Source organism: Gopherus flavomarginatus, chromosome 12, assembly GCF_025201925.1.
Source record: "Gopherus flavomarginatus isolate rGopFla2 chromosome 12, rGopFla2.mat.asm, whole genome shotgun sequence".
NCBI classification, from domain to species: Eukaryota; Metazoa; Chordata; order Testudines; family Testudinidae; genus Gopherus; species Gopherus flavomarginatus.
The window spans coordinates 45,851,644-45,871,807 of record NC_066628.1 but is presented as its reverse complement, the minus strand read 5'-3'; the positions used below and the strand labels follow the sequence as shown (position 1 = coordinate 45,871,807).

At 40.2% G+C, this 20,164-nt stretch overlaps 1 protein-coding gene across 3 annotated transcripts in view; it reads right to left on the bottom strand.

Annotated features, from left to right (window-relative positions):
* Positions 1-20,164, bottom strand: part of CEP112 (centrosomal protein 112) — a 288,709-nt gene that overhangs the window by 7,217 nt on the left and 261,328 nt on the right. For all 3 annotated transcript variants that reach the window (XM_050920643.1, XM_050920641.1, XM_050920642.1), the window contains one exon: positions 15,153-15,242. In XM_050920643.1, the coding sequence (XP_050776600.1) occupies positions 15,153-15,242 (90 nt within the window). The remainder of the gene's footprint in view (positions 1-15,152; positions 15,243-20,164) is intronic.

The following is a 20,164-nucleotide window of genomic DNA, read 5'->3' as shown; positions in this document are numbered from 1 at the left end:
TCTGACACTACAGCAATCTCCATATGCTTCTGCTTTCTGCGTGACCTTTCCCTTTTGGCTGCAATGAATTCAAGACCCTGTTGGAGATTCAAATGCTCAAAGAGATTTCTAAAATGTTTGGACTTGGAATGACTCTGTGAGCACCTTCAAGAGACCAGTGTGTGATCCCTTTATACATGATTATGGGTATATATTAAGGAAATATTACCACTCTAGCAGCTCATCCGTGTATATGCTTAAAAATATCACTAGAAAATTATGTCTCTATTCTAACTATATAGAGAATCATGAATTGATTTTTGTCTACCTAAATGATCACCAGTCATTGAGGGATGGATTCAATACCCATTGAAGTCAATGGAAGGACTCCTTATTGGCTTCAGTGGGCATTATATCAGGCCCTTTAAATATGGAAAGGGTGTATAAGTCCCAAAATGAAATAGCTGCAAGAGTGAAAAAAAATATTTTTAAACTTTCAGAAAGAAGTTATGGTAAATAAAGCTGAAGTAAAGGAGTTCTGTGCTATTTCGTTTGGGGTTTCTGACATAGATATGCATTACTACCATGGCATCTTTGGAACCTACCAGCAGTGCCCATATCTGTATGTCCTATGCACTTCAGGGCTAATTTATACACATTAAGGAAACAGTATAACCCGCTGCAGTCATCATTTTCTAATTATTTTTATACTTAATTTCCCCCTCCTTTTAATTAATATTTTAAACAATCCCCCAACTAAAACTGACTGGGAAAGGGCATTTCTAGAGGCTTGGTTGTAAGCAAAGCATGCAGGAGACCCATGAGACTCATGTCTCTCATTGCCTAGGCTATGCTGCCCTGGTGCATTGTTTACATAATACTCTTGAGTCTCAGGGGAGTTTGGGTGATGATTTTTTTTATCCAATAGTTCCAGAGCATTCATACTTAAAGGCCATGCAACTGGATGGAGGGTGAAAGCAAGATGTCTTTGCAGATGTCTACAGTAAGGAGAAAAGTTTCAGCTGAAAATAAATAATTTATATTCAGCTGAATATAAATAATCATAGAATCACAGAACAATAGAACTGGAAGGGACCTCAAGAGGTCATCCAGCCCAGTCCCCTGCACTCGTGGCAGGACTAAGTATTACCTAGACCATCCCTGACAGGTGTTTGTCCAACTTACTCTTAAAAATTTCCAATGACGGGGATTCCACAACCTCCCTAGACAATTTATTTGAGTGTTTAACCACCCTGACAGTTAGGAAGTTTTTCCTAATGTCTAACTGGAACTGCCATTGCTGCAATTTAAGCCCATTGCTTCTTGTCCTATCCTCAGAGATTAAGAAAAACATTTTTTCTTCCTCTGACTTGTACCAACCTTTTACATACTTTAAAATGTTATGTCCCTTCTCAGTCTTCTCTTTTCCAAACTAAACAAACCCAATTTTTTCAATCTTCCCTCACAGGTTATGTTTTCTAGACCTTTAATTATTTTTGTCGCTCTTCTCTGGACTCTCTCTAATTTGTCCACATCCTTCCTGAAATGTGGCACCCAGAACTGGACACAACACTCCAGTTGAGGCCTAATCAGTGCGGAGTAGAGCAGAAGAATTACTTCTCATGTCTTGCTTACAACATTTCTGCTAATATATCCCAGAAGGATGTTCACTTTTTTTGCAAGTGTTTCACTGTTGACTCAGAGAATCTTGTTTGAAGTGTGTGTGTGTGTGTGTGTGTGTGTGTGAGAGAGTGTGTGTGTGAGAGTGTGTGTGTGTGTGTGTGTGTGTGTGTGAGAGAGAGAGAGAGAGAGAGAGATATCAAGATTTGTATTCTTTTAAAAATAAAATAACTTAGATACATTTATGCTATTATTTGTGTGAGTGCTTTAAACATTATGAGGTATATGTACTTTGCCAGGATAAACATCCTTTGAGCCAAGAGTTCATTGAGGGTGGAGTTCTGGATGCAGCAGAACATGCATATTTCTGTTCATTTACCATGTGTTATACATGTTCTTGGTGAGAGAGGAGAAGAAACAGACAGCTAGAACTGCTAAATTTTTTTTTTGGAAGTTAAGAAAAAATAAAAACTATACTTCACCAATCAGGCAGATTATGCTGGAGTGCTTTTCTGAGCTCATATCTAAAGATAATACAATAACAGTGAAATTCACATTCACATTACAAGCATGCACAAAGCTTATAAAATTGGGGATGCAAGGTCCAGGGAAAAGAATTCCATGGCCCCCACTCTGCAAACAGGCAGTGGGATGCCAGTCCACTCCTTCTGTCACCATCATTTCAGTCTATGGGAATAGTGGCTGCAGAACCTCTAATTCCTGGTCACTAAATCCATGCAAGTGTGGCTACCCAGTTCTATTGCCAGTAGCCCTTTTCCACCCTTGCATATTCAGAGACACCCTTCCATTGTGTGCAGGCCCCATTGCAGTGTCCTGTTCCCATCTGCATTGCCACACCATACATATATCATGTTGTGAATGGTCTTGCACTAGGCCCACCGTGGGGTGAATTTCACCATTCTGATTGCTGGCAGCGCTTAAGGCTAAAACCAGCATCGCCCCTGCAGCTACACCAGCCATTCAGTCAATGGGAGTTTTAGATGTGTAAAGAAGGGTGGCTCAGGCCCCTTAATATGTATTCTTCCTGTGCAATTTCTGGAAGTCAAGTAAGTTTTATTCCAAATATGTGTAATGCAAACTTCAGGTAAGACATGGCTTTGTGAGTGCACTAATTATGGTCAAATTCTGCAACAGGCCTCTTCCAACCTGGTTATTTTTTACCAGTATAATCTTCAAGTGCAACCTAACTGCATGTTTTCACAAAACTGTTGTACACTTTTCACACTGTAATCCAGAAAAGGCTGAAGAGAGATGTTCCCTTTGGAGGAAGATAATTCTTGGAAAGTCACAAAGAAATAAGTACCATGCTTTAGAATCCAGATACACATTACTAAGTTGGCTGGAAGGAAATACTTGAGTACTATTTTAAAAAAAGAGATAGAGAGACAGACAAAGCAAGAAATAATCCCTGGTAGCTGAAGGATTGCTTGGGGCTGATTCTTAGAATGATTTCTTTCTGGACTTCAGTGAGAAGGTGCATGCACCATTTTGCAGTGAAAACTGATATGCAAAATACTAGACCGTAATATCACGGTGAAGAGGATCTCCCTATAAATTCAGTGCTAAGATAGTTTGTTGAAAGTATATTACTTTCAACTATATTCATTAATAATTGCACAATGAGATGAAAATAAGATCCCAGATGTTTCCTGTCACACTGTGCTAAACAACATGCTAATAGTTGTTGGCTGAAGTTACTAACAAGATTTACTGACCCAAGAGATTTAAATAGATCATGGTGAAAGTCTAAATTACTTCTTTATAACTAACACACAACATATAGCTGGGTATGGTATGCTAATTTTGATGGGGAGGGAGTCTATATTTTTAACATTTATTTTAGACCAAGGAAAACTAAAAATGAAGAGTGTTTTGGTTTGGTTTGGTTTTTTGTCCCTAAAGACTTATCTGTTCTTTCATTGATGTGAGTCGCCTACCTAGGACCCACCAAAGCTATGTCTCCGCTATATCCTTAAGAGATGTTTAAAATTGCAATTCTTCATCCCTCAGGAGGGCTTTAGTCTGTTGGATGGGATAGCTCTGTTTTATTTGGTGTTGTGTTAGGTTTTCTTCAGCCATTAGAAAGCCTTTTTTCTTGTTCATTTTGATGAGCTGACTTAATCCAGCAACCCCCAGTAAAGGTTTTATAGGTTTTAATACAAGTTGTCACACTGATTTTTTGTTTACTCAAGTATGTGGATGGCATATGCAGTTTGAAATTCTACAATAATCATCTTTGATGTCAACAGAAGCAATTAAAAGCTGTATTTGCCACAGATAGGTAAAGTAACCTTTGGCTGGCCACACAAGTTAGGAAAAACATAAGAGCTGAACCATCCCCACACACTCCAACATGAAATATAGGAAATGCTGAACTGCATGGCATAAAATGATGTATTGTCATAATGAGTCAAGACAAGTCTCACAGGAGATAGACATTTCGTTTGGCTGTGTATGTGAATTATCCAAAACTAAGCCCTTCATCCTTCCAAACCCAGCAACTCTTCTTCTACCCCATGGGACTGCCTGCCTCCAACAGGTGACATTTAGCTCTTCAGTATATAAGTATTATTATTACAATGCAGCCCCAATTTGCAAAATCCTGGATATGTGAAACTCACGATAGGAGGTTGGAGTTACTACCCTCACTGTGAAATGCATGCTGACGTGGTTCTTACAGATTTAAAGACATACAACAATTTCATTTGACTATACTACTCTTAAGTTTTCATTAGTAATAAGCATTAAAAATTGCATAAATTCAATTCAACTGAAAATCATAGAGCAATATCAGCCACTCATGTTCTTTTGTCAAATATGCACCATGTTGTTCTATGATAGCATAATAAATTCAGCTACAGAACCCACCTTGCTCTCACAATTTCAATAAAGCATAAGGTGGTGGCATAGCCAACCTTTGTGTTTTTCTCTCTTTAGCTAGTAAGCCATTTGAGAGTCCAAAACATCTTTTGCCTTGCTGTTTTACTAACCCTTAAGGGCCAGCAGTTATGCTGTGCTGCTCAATGCACAATCTAAGCTTTCTGCTCTAAATCAGTTTCTTTCAACTTGCATCCAAGAGACCTTATTACTTTAGCGGCTTGTATTTCAATATCTTTCTGTTCTTACCCCAGATCCCCCACCTGGAAAATCCTCTGTTTGTAGTTAAGCACTAAAGGTCTATATAATTCATAACTGCAAAGGAAGAGAAGCTAGGCAAAACTTTAAAAAACAGCGGGCTGCATATGACAAGAACAGCATTCTTGAGATTACATGAGCTGGATAGGAATAAAAGCTTTCATTGTCAACACCACAGAACAACAAAGAATGCTGTGGTTAACAAACTCCCACCTCTGCCTGCCCCCTCCAGTAGGGGGCCTCCACTGTCTCTGTTGGAATGTTCATGATCCCCAATTCCTTAACCCCTCATCCAAAGGACTCTCACTGGTGGAGGACTGTTCCCACTCAGCTCACATCCATGTTGTTCCGCAAACTGGCTAGAGAAGTCACTGTTAGGTGTCACGTGTTACGTGTCTGAAGACAATGGAGAAGCCAACCCTGGTGGAGTGAACAGACAGCCAGACTCATCTGAAAGCTGAAAGTTGGATACATATCAAGACAGGTGGAGAAGTCAATGCCTTGAGGACTGGCAGTGGCATCACACTCCCAACCAGCACCAAAACAAAAGACGGTACTGAAACCAGGGCTGGTACTGATTCTGTAGATGTAGTCCATGCCACAGTCATAGTTGGCACCAAAGACGGTAATTGTGCTGATGGGCATCTTGGTATCCACAAGTAGGCTGACCTTGAGTGCCCACTCTGACTCTTAGGCAGTGCCGAAGATGGTGCAGACAATTGAGGCAAGTCTGCAATTACTCCAAGTGGCTCAGAGGACAGAGCAGAAGAAGGTCTGACATGCTGAATGCTCCTGAATAACTGATGAGTCAGGAACAGAGAGGAAAAGCCTGTCCAATGCTGCCTGGTATGCCAATGGCATGGAACCATTCGCGAACAATGTCATCGGTATCAGACTCAATGGGCGTCACACAGATGGTACTGGAGTCGACACTACAATGTCCTGCTGATGCCACCTTAGTACTAGAGAGTGGGTAGATGGCCCAGCTTCATCCCACATGCCAGAATACTCATGGTGTCAGTCTGCTTTCCTCTTGAAAGAGGAGGATGAATCTCTGAGCTCTGAAGCGGCTGCAGTTAGTTTTTTGAGACCTTCTTTTTTAAAGGATCCAAGGAAGAACAATAATTTATCTTCCTCCTTGGAGAGGTATCAAAGCCTGGCACAGGAACATTGGCCTGTTTTGGTTCCAAAGTTGCCTGAGAGGGCCAACTGATCCATAGAGATCCCCGGTGCCAAACTGGGCCTCATGGTCTGCTCTGTAAGGTTCTGCTTGAGGTGTAAGTCTCTCACCACCTGAACATATGCAGATGGTGCACCTTTCTTTAGTGCTCCCTTTTGTCAGGCACAATAAACACCACAACTGGGAATCACTACTGAGGACAGCAACCCATGCAATGGAAAATGTTCAAACTGTGGTGGTGGCATCATACCAGGATACTTATCGATCATAACTGACTTCTACTAACTAAAACTAAGGGTACTACTATACTATCTAACTATTAACTATAGACAACAAAGGTCCAGAAAGACTGAAATAGTGAAGCACAAGGTAAAATACCACACACAATGCTACAATCTAGTCACGGGCAGTGAGAAGGAACCAAGGAGGGTTGGAGAGTGCTGCCCTTAAATAGCTAGGGGAGGGGCTAAGGAGCCAAAGTGTGCGAGTGCTGACCCACCTGCCACAGGTACTGCTAAGCTTTGGTGCACTGGGCACGTGCACATCTGAGTGGAATGCACGTCTGCAACCACTTGAAAAACCAACATTTCAGAATGCTGCATAATAGCATTGTCCGTGAACAAATATATTAATTTGGCATGGTAACTGAATGCAGTAAATATCCAGCAGTCATAAAATTAAGCAAGTCAGAATAATAAACATTAAACATGAAAAATTCAATAAATGCTATTGAGTCACAGCTCTCAATTATCACTCCTGTTTTCATTTTGTACTTTGGAATAAAATGAAGCAGCTTTGTTTTATTAAACATATTTCACTCCAAATACCTCCAACACAACCCTAACTCATCTAATTTCCCTCTGCCTTTATTTTAATCAATCTGAGAAAATGGAAATTAAAGGCTTGGAAATCTGTACTGGCACTCACCCTCACTCCCCTCAATAATATTCATGAATTGTACTTAATTGATTTTCTGTCTGAACAGCATCCCTCTCCTTTAAGGCTCTTTTTGTGACATGACTGATGCTTTTACCCTTGAGGATGATTGCTAAAGTTTAAACATCTTCAGTGTTGTATAGTAGCAGCTGTACTACAGTGCTCATGTAATCGTGAGCATAAGGTGAATTTTATAATTTTTTCTTACTCCTTCATGGGGTACGAACTTCACCCAATGTCCTTCCCACTCCAAAATTTAAAATCTTTGGCAGTCCTTTCAAAATGAAAAAGTAAACAGGGGAGCAACATTATGAAATGGTTTCTGAGGTAGGGTTCCCATGGAGAACTTCTCAGAGGTCTGTCTACTATAAGCTTTTTGTATATTTTGCGTGTGGTGGTTGCTTTAAATTTTTTTTTTAAAGAAGTCCAGATATTCAAGCCAGAATGTGACTGGGATATCTATCACAGATGTTTAAATAGGCCCCAGTTCAGCCAAACACTTAAGCACATGCTTAAGTCCACCCATATTTAGCAAAGCATTTAAGCATGTGCTTAACTTGAAGCATATGCTTAATTCCCATTCAAGTCAATGGGATTTGAGTATGTGCTTACATCCTCTGCTGAACTGAAGTCATATAAACAATATAGGGACAGCTGCAATAATGACTCAGATTTTTAAAACTGCTATAAAGGTGGCAGCTTGATATGAAGCCGTGCAATTCAAGAAACAGAACAGTTCTCCAGTAAAGTGAAGGATGTAGATCTTCCCATTAGAGAGCTTGAATACGTAGGGGACAAGCTCAGGCGAGCGGACAAAAGCAGGACCTAAGGACTCTGAGGAGGGACTGCTGGGTGAGGAAAGTGGACGGTGGAAACATGTCACTAGGAGAACCAGACAGAGGATAAGACGGGCCAGCGATGGACAAATAGAACTCAGGAATAGGTTTGCTGAGTTGGGAAATGAAGATGGAACACAGCAGGCTGCTGAAGGAGTAACGGCAAGGAAGAAGAGGCAAGCAGCTAGTCCTGCAGATGGAGGGGAGCAGTCAGTGGAGGCAACATCAAGTACGAGCCCTAGGAGGATTGTGAGGGCGAATACAAATCGGGAGGAATCACAGCCAGCTGCTGTGGGGGATAGACCGGAGAATCGCATTGTCACCAGGAAAAGGCAAGTCTACGTGATTGGAGACTCTCTACTGAGAAGAGCAGACAGGCCTGTAACTAGACCTGATCGGGAGAACAGAAGAGTGTGCTGTCTGCCGGGGGCTAAGATACAGGATGTGGACTTGAGCCTGAATACGATCTTAGCGGGAGCGGGAAAAAATCCGTTGATTATCCTTCATGTGGGAACGAACGACACAGCTAGTTACTCACTGGACTGTATCAAGGAGGACTATGTCAGACTGGGGAAGAGGCTTAAAGACATCGAGGCTCAGGTGATCTTCAGTGGGATTCTGCCGGTTCCTAGAGCGGGGAGACGAAGGAGTGACAAGATTATGGCGATCAACAGATGGCTCAGGGAGTGGTGTTATAAGGAGGGCTTTGGGATGTACGGTCACTGGGACGCATTTACGGATAGACGACTGTTTGCTCAGGATGGACTTCATCTCAGCAAGGAGGGAAATAGAATTCTAGGATGGAGGCTCACCGACCTCATCAAGAGGGCTTTAAACTAGAAAGTTGGGGGAGATGGTTGGGAAATGTTCGGGAGATCTCCACGCCAGAACATAACCTGGAGAGGGAAGTAAACAAAGTGAGCGGGGATACCCTTGCGGCCCCAAGATTTGATCCAAGGAGGAATAGTGGAGTAGAAACCAGAGTAACAGGTGATGCTGGTGGTAGAAAGTTTGTGCACGACGGGGGAAAGAATGTCACTGACGCCAAACGCCGAAAATTAAAAGGTTTGTACACTAATGCGAGGAGCCTAGGTAACAAGATGGAGGAACTGGAGTTACTCGTGCAGGAAGTGAAGCCAGATATTATAGGGATTACCGAAACCTGGTGGAATAGTACTCATGACTGGAGCACGGGTATTGAAGGCTATGTGCTGTTCAGAAAAGACAGGAAGAAAGGCAAAGGTGGGGGAGTAGCCTTGTACATCAATGATGAAATTAAATGTAGCGAAATAAGATGCGATGGAATGGATAAGACAGAGTCCGTCTGGGCAAAAATCACGCTGGGTAAAAAAGCAACTAGAGCTTCCCCTGAGATAGTGCTTGGGGTGTGCTACAGACCGCCGGGATCGGATTGGGATATGGATAGAGACCTCTTTAATGTCTTTAATGAAGTAAACACAAAGGGGAAATGTGTGATTATGGGGGACTTCAACTTCCCGGATATAGACTGGAGGACGAGTACTTGCACGAATGATAGGGGTCAGATCTTTCTGGATGTGATAGCGGATGGATTTCTTCATCAAGTAGTTGAAGCACCTACAAGAGGGGATGCCATTTTAGACTTGGTGTTGGTGAGCAGTGAGGACCTCGTAGAAGAAATGGTGGTAGGGGACAACCTTGGTTCGAGTGATCATGAGCTGATTCAGTTCAAACTAGATGGAAGGATAAACAAATGTAGATCTGCGATTAGGGTTTTTGACTTCTCAAGGGCTAATTTTAAAGAGTTAAGGAAATTAGTTAGGGAAGTGGACTGGACGGAGGAATTAGTGGATTTAAATGTGGAGGAGGCCTGGAATTACTTTAAGTCACAGCTGCGGAGACTGTCGGAAGCCTGCATCCCGAGAAAGGGGAAAAGAACCATGGGCAGGAGTTGTAGGCCAAACTGGATGAGCAAGCAACTCAGAGAGGGGATTAGACAAAAGCAGAAAGCTTACAGGGAGTGGAAGGAAGGCAGGATCAGTAAAGAAAGCTACCTTGCTGAGGTCAGAACATGTAGGGATAAAGTGAGGAAGGCTAAAAGCCACATTGAACTGGAACTTGCAAAGGGAATCAAAACCAATAGTAAAAGGTTCTACAGCCACATAAATAAGAAGAAAGCAAAGAAAGAAGAAGTGGGGCCGCTATACACCGAGGATGGAATGGAGGTTAAGGATAACCTAGGCATGGCCCAACATCTAAACAAGTACTTTGCCTCAGTTTTTAATAAGACTAGTGAGGAACCTTGCGATGATGGAGGGATGATAAACGGGAATGTGGATATGGAAGTGGATATTACTGCAACTGAGGTAGAGGCCGTACTTGAACAGCTCGATGGGACGAAGTCGGAGGGCCCGGACAATCTCCACCCAAGGATATTAAAGGAACTGGCGCGTGAAATTGCGAGCCCGTTAGTGAGAATTTTTAAGCAATCGATAAACTCGGGGGTTGTGCCATATGACTGGAGGATTGCTAATGTAGTTCCTATTTTTAAGAAAGGGAATAAGAGTGATCCGGGTAATTATAGGCCTGTTAGCTTGACGTCTGTAGTATGTAAGGTCTTGGAAAAAATTTTAAGGGAGAAAGTAGTTAAGGACATTGAGGTCAATGGTAATTGTGACGAATTGCAACACGGATTTACTAAAGGTAGATCGTGCCAAACCAATCTGATCTCCTTCTTTGAGAAGGTGACGGATTACTTAGATAAAGGAAATGCGGTAGATATAATTTACCTAGATTTCAGTAAGGCGTTCGACACGGTTCCGCACACGGAGCTGTTAGTTAAATTGGAAAAGCTGGGAGTGAATATGAAAGTTGTAAGGTGGATAAGGAACTGGTTAAAGGGGAGACTCCAGAGGGTCGTATTGAAAGGTGAACTGTCGGACTGGAAGGATAAGGATGTGTTAGTACCGTTGTATACGGCGTTGGTGAGACCCCATCTGGAATACTGTGTGCAGTTCTGGTGTCCCATGTTTAAGAAGGATGAATTCAAACTGGAACAGGTTCAGAGACGGGCTACGAGGATGATCCGAGGAATGGAAAAACTGCCTTATGAAAGGAGACTCAAAGAGCTTGGCTTGTTTAGCCTGGCCAAAAGAAGGCTGAGGGGGGATATGCTCGCCCTATATAAATATATCAAGGGGGTTAACGTTAGGGAGGGAGAGGAATTATTTAAGTTTAGTACTAATGTAGCCACGAGGACGAATGGGTATAAACTGGATATTAGGAAGTTTAGACTTGAAATTAGACGAAGGTTTCTGACCATTAGGGGAGTGAAGTTCTGGAATAGCCTTCCGAGGGAAGTAGTAGGGGCAAAAGACTTTCCTGGCTTTAAGACAAAGCTTGATAAGTATATGGAGGGGATGTTATGATAGGATCGTTAATTTGGGCAATTGATCTTGAATTACCACCAGACAGGTCTGCTCAATGGTCTGCGGGGAGATGTTGCATGCGATGGGTACTGAGTTGCTGCAGAGAATTCCTTCTTGGGTGCTAGCTGGTGACTCTTGCCCACATGCTCAGGGTTTAGCTGATCGCCATATTTGGGGTCGGGAAGGAATTTTCCTCCAGGGCGGATTGGCAGGTGCCCTGGAGGTTTTTCGCCTTCCCCTGCAGCGTGGGGCACGGGTCGCTCGCTGGTGGTGTCTCTGCAGCTTGAGGTCTTCAAACCATTTTTGAGGATTTCAATAACTCGGTCCTGGGATAGGGGTTGTTATAAAATTGGATGGGTGGGGTTCTGTGGCCTGCCTTGTGCAGGAGGTCAGACTAGATGATCAGATTGGTCCCTTCTGACCTATGAGTCTATGAGTCTATGAGACAATGTTGAAACTATGCATTTATCAAAGACAATTAAATGCTGCAACCAGGAGCGGTGCCAGGGCTTTTGGCGCCCTAGGGGCAGGGCCGGCTTGCCGGCCCCGCGGCTCCGGCGCACCTCCCACCGGCATTCCTCCGGAGGGTCCGCTGGTCCTGTGGCTTCGGTGGACCTGCCGCAGGCATGCCTGCGGATGGCTCCACCAGAGCCACGGGACCAGCGGATCCTCCCCAGGCACGCCTGCGAGAGGTCCACCAGAGCAGCCTGCCGCCCTCCCAAATCCTGGCACCCTAGGCAATTGCCTAGGTCGCCTAAATGGAAGCGCCGGCCCTGGCTGCAACACAGAACAGACAATATGGAAAACTAATCTAAAATCAGAAGTCTACATATTACTGGGAAGCAAGAAACCTTACTGCCCTGTTTTAGGAAATGGCTCTAGTTATTTCCTGCATTGGGATGCCTCCTGGATTTCCCAGGAACTTCTCTGGGGTTGTTTTAATGGTCCAGACACTCCTATAAGGAAACCTCATCTCTCCAACATTCTGAGTCAAATTCTACTGACCTCTCATTAGTTGCCTGCCAGGAATAAAATTTTAAAATGTCTCAAGTGGTTGGGAAGCTTATATTTGGAATAAATGTTCAATATTTCAACATCACAAAAGGTTAGGCATGAGGTGCCCCAATGTTCCACACGAGAACTAGTGTTACTTAATGGAAAATGGGGTGAACAACAAAATTTAAAGATGATGCAAAATGCGTCTGACGAAGTGGGTATTCACCCACGAAAGCTTATGCTCCAATACATCTGTTAGTCTTAAAGGTGCCACAGGACTCTCTGTTGCAAAATGTAGGTTAGTCAAGATTTAAAGAAGACTGAAAAACTTTCAAGGGATTTAATAAAAGTGGAGGAATGAGCAACATGTTAGCAGGTGAGACTCAATATTGAGAAATGCAAGGTAATGTACACCAGAAAGAATAAACTGAAACATTCAGCCACATTGTTGAGTTCTAAATTAAATGTAACCATTTAGGAAAAAGACAAAGACAGTGCATGACAACTTCTGTTCAGTATGCAGTGGTGGTCAAATACGCAAACAAAATGTTATGCTGCACAAAGACTAGGCCAGAAAACAAGATGGAAAATATTATAGTATTTTATACAAATCAATAGATTACCCTCAACTGGGATATTGCATTCAGTTCTAGTTGCATTCAGTTCTAGTTGTCTCTGCAACCTTAATCATCTTTTTATAGCTTTTTTGTGTGGAATGTGTGTGTAAATATTGTATCTGTCTTGACCAATTTAATAAGGAACAGGTTAATTCTTTGTTAGGAACAAAGGGTAAGCTTAGTAAATTCATCAATCACTTCTGGAGACTGCAGAGCTATAAGGATGTCCCTACAGAAATAAGACAAACATTGAGCACTAAAATGCCACCCAACAAGCCATAACAAGAACCAGCTTTTTGTTTTTAATTAAAAGCACAACAAAATATTTTTTTCATGTCTCATTCACTTATTTGTTGTTGTTATAGAATCAAAACACAGAATTTTTCCTTTTAATGAAAAGCAGAAGCAGTTTAACCCCACTCCCTTCCTCCTATTATTTTTTTAAAGGAGACATGTAAAAGCCCAGAAAACTGTCCTTTGTAATGATGCCAAGCAAATTTCAATCCTTTATGCAATGCGGTATCGAGGCAGCAATATTTGGTAAGTGTAGGAAGAAAGTTCCAAGTAAGTGCCTTGAATATCTCAACCGCCTGGTCCGAGGCTGTCTACCATTATTGCCCCTTCTCTGAACATATCTATGGGTAGTCTGGCCAAGGAATAACAATGACAAATATATCAGAGATCCATTTTACCATTGAGTTTCTGGAGAGAGAGACTAAATTAAAAAATTAAAAGGAAAGACTCAAAAAACCTTGTGAGATGAGCAAGCTTGCAAGATTGAACTCATTCAACAAAGCCTCAATTGTTGATTAACTCACTATGCCTAAGAATCAGCATCTTCCAATGCTAATATATTAACAAATTGCAGAAGCAGCTCTGGACTTGACGGTGCAAAAATCAATGGGAATTTGGCTTCTACCTCAGGTCTGAAAATGGGACTTTAAATCCTATGTCATTTCAGACATTTCTGAACATTACCCAATGCTTAGAAGAACAAGTACAATTTTGGGGAAGTCTTTTATAGGAACGATATAAGAGAATTAGAAAAGGAATGGAAATTTAGTGGACATTACTGAGGTGTAAAGTAGAAGATAAATACTGAAGGTGAATGCCATAAAAACTGCTAGAAAGGTATAATGAAACTAAGAAAGGAATGGGTATTAAGGAAGTTCCTAAGAAACTTTTTATTCAAGAGGATATGTGTGGAATGAACTAACAAAGGCACCAACAGAAACTGCAACTATTAAGATATTACTATGTTAAAAATGAGTTAAACACATACTGGAAGGAAAAAACAGCTTAGGGGAGAAAATTAGGCAAACAGTTTGACACATCTAGAGGAGATGCTTGAAAACACTATTTAATAGTTGGAGAGAGACCTAGGACTCAAGAAAGCTGGGTTCTGTTCCAGACTCTGCTACTCTCACTATACCACCGTGGTCAAGTCATCATATGTCTGTGTCTCAATGGGCCAGCCCCCATCTGTAAATAGGACAATAATACTTGCTAATCATTACGAATTTTTTGAGACACTCTGATGATGATTATCCCAAAATGTTACTGTACGAGGAAGTACAGATATGGGAACATACAGAATGAGCCATGGGCACTTTGGCACCAAATCAAGATCTGAAACACTGCACAAGTGTTTACAAGTCAGTACAGAAAAAGCAATAGAGACAAGGGGGGATTCTACAAACTCACCTCTCCTTACATCAGGTTGGTTGTCTTTGTGTGAACGCATGATCAAAGACAGGGATATGTGGATTTGTACAAGCTCTACTACTTCAGTATTTTCCTGCATATTTCAATTTACAACATGGTTCTAATGCAGGCATATCACTTTGCATTTCAGTGATAATTTCACGTAACAATTCTGATAACAATATTAGATTAATTTTCCCAATCTGTACATTACAAATAGTGAGCTCTGCTATGGAGCAGACTGAGGAAAAATGAACATTAGGAATTTCTGATTTCATTGACCATGTCCAGAATAATCTTAGCAGTGCTAATCATATGGAATCATTTATGTACAATACTCTAACACAATGAATGCATAAGATCTACAATAAACATTATTTTTATTCCAAGTGTTGTCAAATTATAGCTCTCTTAACAAAAGTCATGAAATAACAGGTTATAGTAATACCAGAAACCTCCATTCAAAACAATATTGTTGCCTAAAAAGCATAATTTAACAGCTAAAATAGTTGAAATACCATCTTGAAACAAAGAGCATTGGATAAGTATTTGCCCCTGGGGTTCAGACAGTTTAATTCTCTTTTATTAACAAAAACAAAAAAGAACGCTAGCTGAAAGTATGGTAGGAGAAGATCTGCTTTTCTCTTGAAGCATGATATTATTGTCAAATGTAAAGTCTGTTTGCCCAAGAAAAGAAATCTAGTAGGACAGTACTGTTTACCTGTTCCTGTGTCTCCAACTCCTTGTGCTGCAGTTTCTTTTCTGTAGACCGTACCTGATTGCAATAATTTTCCATTTCATCTTGTAAAGCCTGAAACAATATCAATCAATACAAAACACACATTAAAAATTAGAAGATGGAAGGAAAAAAAAACCCATATAATTGCGTTCAGTTGGTAGCAAAAATCATGGGTATTGTATACTCTTCAATCTTCGTTTTCAACAATATCAAGAGAGCCACTGACAAACTTATTCTGACACCCTGACTCTCACTTAGCACCTTACTACACAGGTAGTTCCGCTGATTACAACAGGACTTCCAATGTAGGCGTAAGGGTAGCAGAACTGAGCTCTCTCATCTATTTACAAGTATTGCTAATGTTCATAAAGTTCCCTTTACTCTTTTTATTTGTACAAGCTGTGTTTTGTTTGGAATCATTTCATGGTGCACCAGTACTTTGACTTAAGGGGGAAAAAAAAATCTGCTCTCTCAGGAACCATGTCTTGCATCTACAGTGGAAATGGACTCAATGTTATCTAAACTGTAAGCTCCTTGAGGTAAGGCTTTACCTGCTACTAAAGCACCTTGCACATATATATACAAATGAGAAATACAAATCCAATAAATAATTATTGCTAATAACAATGCTAATTTAACTGATCTTTGTCTTGCTCTTAAATCATCACAATTTTTAATAAAATCAGATGAGACACAATTATTTGGTTTGTTATTATTTATTTGTATTGCTGGATCTCAAGACCTAACTCTCAGGCCAAGGCTCCAAAGTGCTAGATGATATAAGAACACACAAAAGACAGTTCATGTCCCAAGGAGGTTATAATTGAAATATGATAATTCCAACAACTAAACAATTAACAAAAAGGTTTGTTAACGTTATCATTAAATGTTTTAATGCACATTGAATATTCACTTCCTGAAGTTTAATTATAGGCCCCTGTTTGAACCTGGGCATTGGTACCTCAAGAGTTGACTTGAAGGAAGGTGCACAATGCTTATGCTAGAGAAACACCATCACAGAGGTGGTGATGGTAGCAAGAGAAGTATTTAGGGTTATCTGTAGAAGACTAGGAAATGGGAACACAGCAAGTGTATCAGCTGGAAAGTATAGAGCAGGGTCAGGACTGTCTCTGAAAATGGAAATTTAGATCAGACGATACATAATAAATATAATTATAATGACTTTTAAAAATCTAAACAGCATGGACATGCTACTCAAAAGTCTGCTGTAAAAGAGAGATCAGCAAACTTGTGTTCCCTTAATGCATTTTGCAGAGCATGTGGTATGGTATCACATGCTACTCAATGTGGAATACCCATAAATAAATTGGAATAATTAAAGGTACTTGCAGTACCAAAGATTTAACAGAAAAAACCTCTCTTTTCCACAGCACTGAAATACTGCAGTCTCAAATCATTTACAGGATAAAATTGCTATGCAGATAAGATAAGAGGACTACTTATGATAGATCTTGCACATTGTTTTGAAGTGATGCCAGGCGTTAACTTTAAAGTATTAAAGCTATAAAACCATTACATATTCTGATGCCAAAAAGTTTAATGGACTTTAAGCCTGCCCAGTGGCTTTTACACTATCATTTTTGCTAGATAATGTTGAAAACCAATCTTTGCAGCCAATCTTCTGTGCTCAACACGTCTTGGAGTTCAATACATTTGTATTAATAGCCTGAAAAAATTATTCATGTAATGTGTGCTTTGTTTTTGTATTTCTGATATGGCAATTTAAAAATAGAACTATAACATATGATTCAAAAACCCAAATAATTATGTCATACTTTTACATGAATTTGTAAAAATAATGGGGTATTTTCATGTACTAGAAAATCAACTGAGACAGGCCATGGACCCAATGAACTAAATGAGTTTTGTTATTGATTTCAATGGGATTGAGCATATAGAGAAATTGGTTTCCCTTTTTACTAAAATCAGTAATGTTTAATAGCCATATTTGTATTAGCTGTCTGAGATCCTACAGGATCCACCTTCTACTACCATTTTCAATTGAGCAACTAATATCATCCATCTAGTATATCATGGTGAAAAAGAGAATTAGGGAATTGTTTGTACACTGGAAGGGATCCTCAGCTGTGCTGATACCACCCACTAACCACATTTATTTCCTTCACTCAAAGCTGCCAACCTTCCTCTAACTGGAAAGTTTCATTCATTTGCTTGGTTTCTGTGGTGTAAAAGAGCATGTGTGTATACAGTTTTATTTTATTTTCGTCTTTGAGAAAAAACAACAACTTTCATTGGATTCCACTAGGAAAGTCCGGAGCAAGTAAATACATCCACCAAGACCGTACTGATAGTAAACACAGCAACAACTTGGCACCATTGAAGAGAACTTGTAAAGCACCATCTCATCCATCAATTTCCCCCTTTTGTCTTTGTTATTATTTTTTTAAAGCACACAAATATATTCTGCAGAGGGCATACAGTGAAAAGTACATGACAATCTGAGGATATGTGGGTTTAACTATTATACATTTGCTTCTTAAAATGTTGTAAATTCTATTCTATTACAGATCTAATTACCATTATACAATTATCCAAAATAGAATATATTGTGTGAGTTTATAGACCATTACCATTATCTATTATAATGGTCAGTCCTTAACATGCTTGCATGTGGGATGGTGGAGAGACATTTAGTTCCTTTGTGAGAGTCTCGTGAAGTCATCTAGCACTTAAGGTTTCTGAGTGGGGTAGAGTGTGAGCCAAGTCCAATACTGGTCACTTCACAGCAGCCATTGTTGTGTAGCAAGGCTGTTCTCTGAATGATTCCCCTCATTGCATGGGAAGTGAAGCATCCAGAAGGAAACACCAAATCAAGATAATCAGCATTATATCAAGGCAATCCAAAAAAAAGAAAAGAAAAGTGTGGGGTTGGAGGAGTGAAATCCTTGCATATCAATATCTCCAAAGAATAAGAATTACAGACAAATAATGTCCCTGTGCAAGATTCCCATTCCTACGGAGTAAGAACCTTGATGGATATCCCAAAAGAAAACTGAGTGTAAAGCTGCATAAAGTGTCAATGAAAAGGGCACTTCCACAGCATAGATAAGAAGACTTTTAGATCTAGTCTTACTTTTCTATGCCAAAGGGAGATGTTATCCAAGGTTTTACCGAGTGTGCGGCTCAGGGTAGCTATGAATCCAGGGCTCACAAAGCTCTTCAATCTACCTCTCCTCATGCAGGATGCACTTAAAATGTATTAAACAGTTGACAGCTTATCCTGGGAGCACTGTATAACCTCTCTTTTGGAAAATTAAACATAGGATTAGGGTTCAAAAGTCATTATTCAGCAAAAAAAATTGCTATACTGCACTAACCCCAATTACTCAGTAACACAATTAGGCATTTGTTTCATGGAAGTATAAGCTTTTATGCTAAATCTTCAAAATGCGAAGTTCTACCCATGGAATACTGATGCCTACATTTAATGACTGATAGGATAGACAACACAGGATAGTGTAAAAATAAAAAAATTCAGCCTTAAGTTTTGAATCACAAAGGCAGTTTCCATTTTTTCCAAATGGAAAACAAAAGCGTAACCAATTTAGATGTGTCTGGACACACAAAGTTTGCTGCAAACTCCAGTGTGACTCTACCTCACATTAGCCTGCCATGTACTAACTGTCCATGTGGACTCTGTTGACATGCGTTAACAGTTTGTTAATCAGTTAAACTGTTCAAGGTACAAAATTCATCCCCTTCTCCGCTTTTCTGAGTTAGCTTACATCACTGCTGCAAAGACAGTATTTTTTCAGTTACACTGGCTTTCAAATGCCATGTAAACATGTTTGCTGTTGAAAGTCTACACCATACCTGACCTTGGAAGTGCTTTGTGTTGGCCTGAGAACAAAGAAATGAAATGTTTTGCTTTCCAGCCCAGATATCCTACACTTTTAAAAGCACTTAAAAATGTAAATGAGATAATAAAGCTCTACTGCAACAATGTGGGTGAACTACAGCTGCGGAAAACAGCACATTCGTTAGATTTATTGATAAAAATGGAAAAAAACTAAAACATATTATATTGCAAACGTTTCTGAGCTTTAATCAACTGTTCATAAGATGTAAAGAACACACTACATTGATAGTCATGTGCCTGATGGAAGAGAGAAGAGACTGTTTTGTGGTTACGGTGCTGATCTAGGACTCGGAAGATCTGAGTTTAATTCTTGGCCCTGCCACAGGCTTCCTTTTATTACTTCAGGCAAGTCACTCAGGCAAGTCACTGTAGCTCAGTTCTCCTCCAGCTGTGAAATGGGGATATTAACACTGCTTTCGCTAATATCTGTGAGACACTCAGATAAGATGGGGATATTAGCGGATAGATGGAATGTGTGAACAGATTTTTTTTTTAAACTTATAAACCATATAGTTTTGACTTGAAGTCACAGACATAAATATGGAACGGCGTGATGCCAGTTCTACAACGTCACTTTTCAGACAGAAACACACAGTGAGGCATTAGTTACAAGATCTAGTTCGAAGAAAAAAACCCAAAAAAGACCTGGAAGGATCAAATGAACAAGCATACAATGGTGATACAAGAAGGATTTTTTTTCATTTTTAATACATGAAAAAGTGTTCTGCTTGTACTTTAACTACTGTAGAGGAAGGAGTTAAAGAGAAAAAACTGTGCATAAAAATACAGTCTTGGAAGAATTGAACAGGCAGAAACCAAAACTGTTTTGACCTATTTTTGCTTAATGCGAAGTATTTAACTATTGTATTTTCTTCAGAAACCTTCAACGAAAATTATTTCCTCCTTTATGTAAGTTACTGAGCACAAAGGCCTTGTTCTTGCTCCAACTAAAGTCAATGGCAAAACTCCCAATGATTTCAGTGGTACAGAATTGGCCACAGTGAACATGGTATGCTGTTCCTCCTCTTCAATATAATTAGCTGAATAAATAAGAGAGGTTTGTAGGGCAGGGGAGGTCTTTTAAAATGTTCTC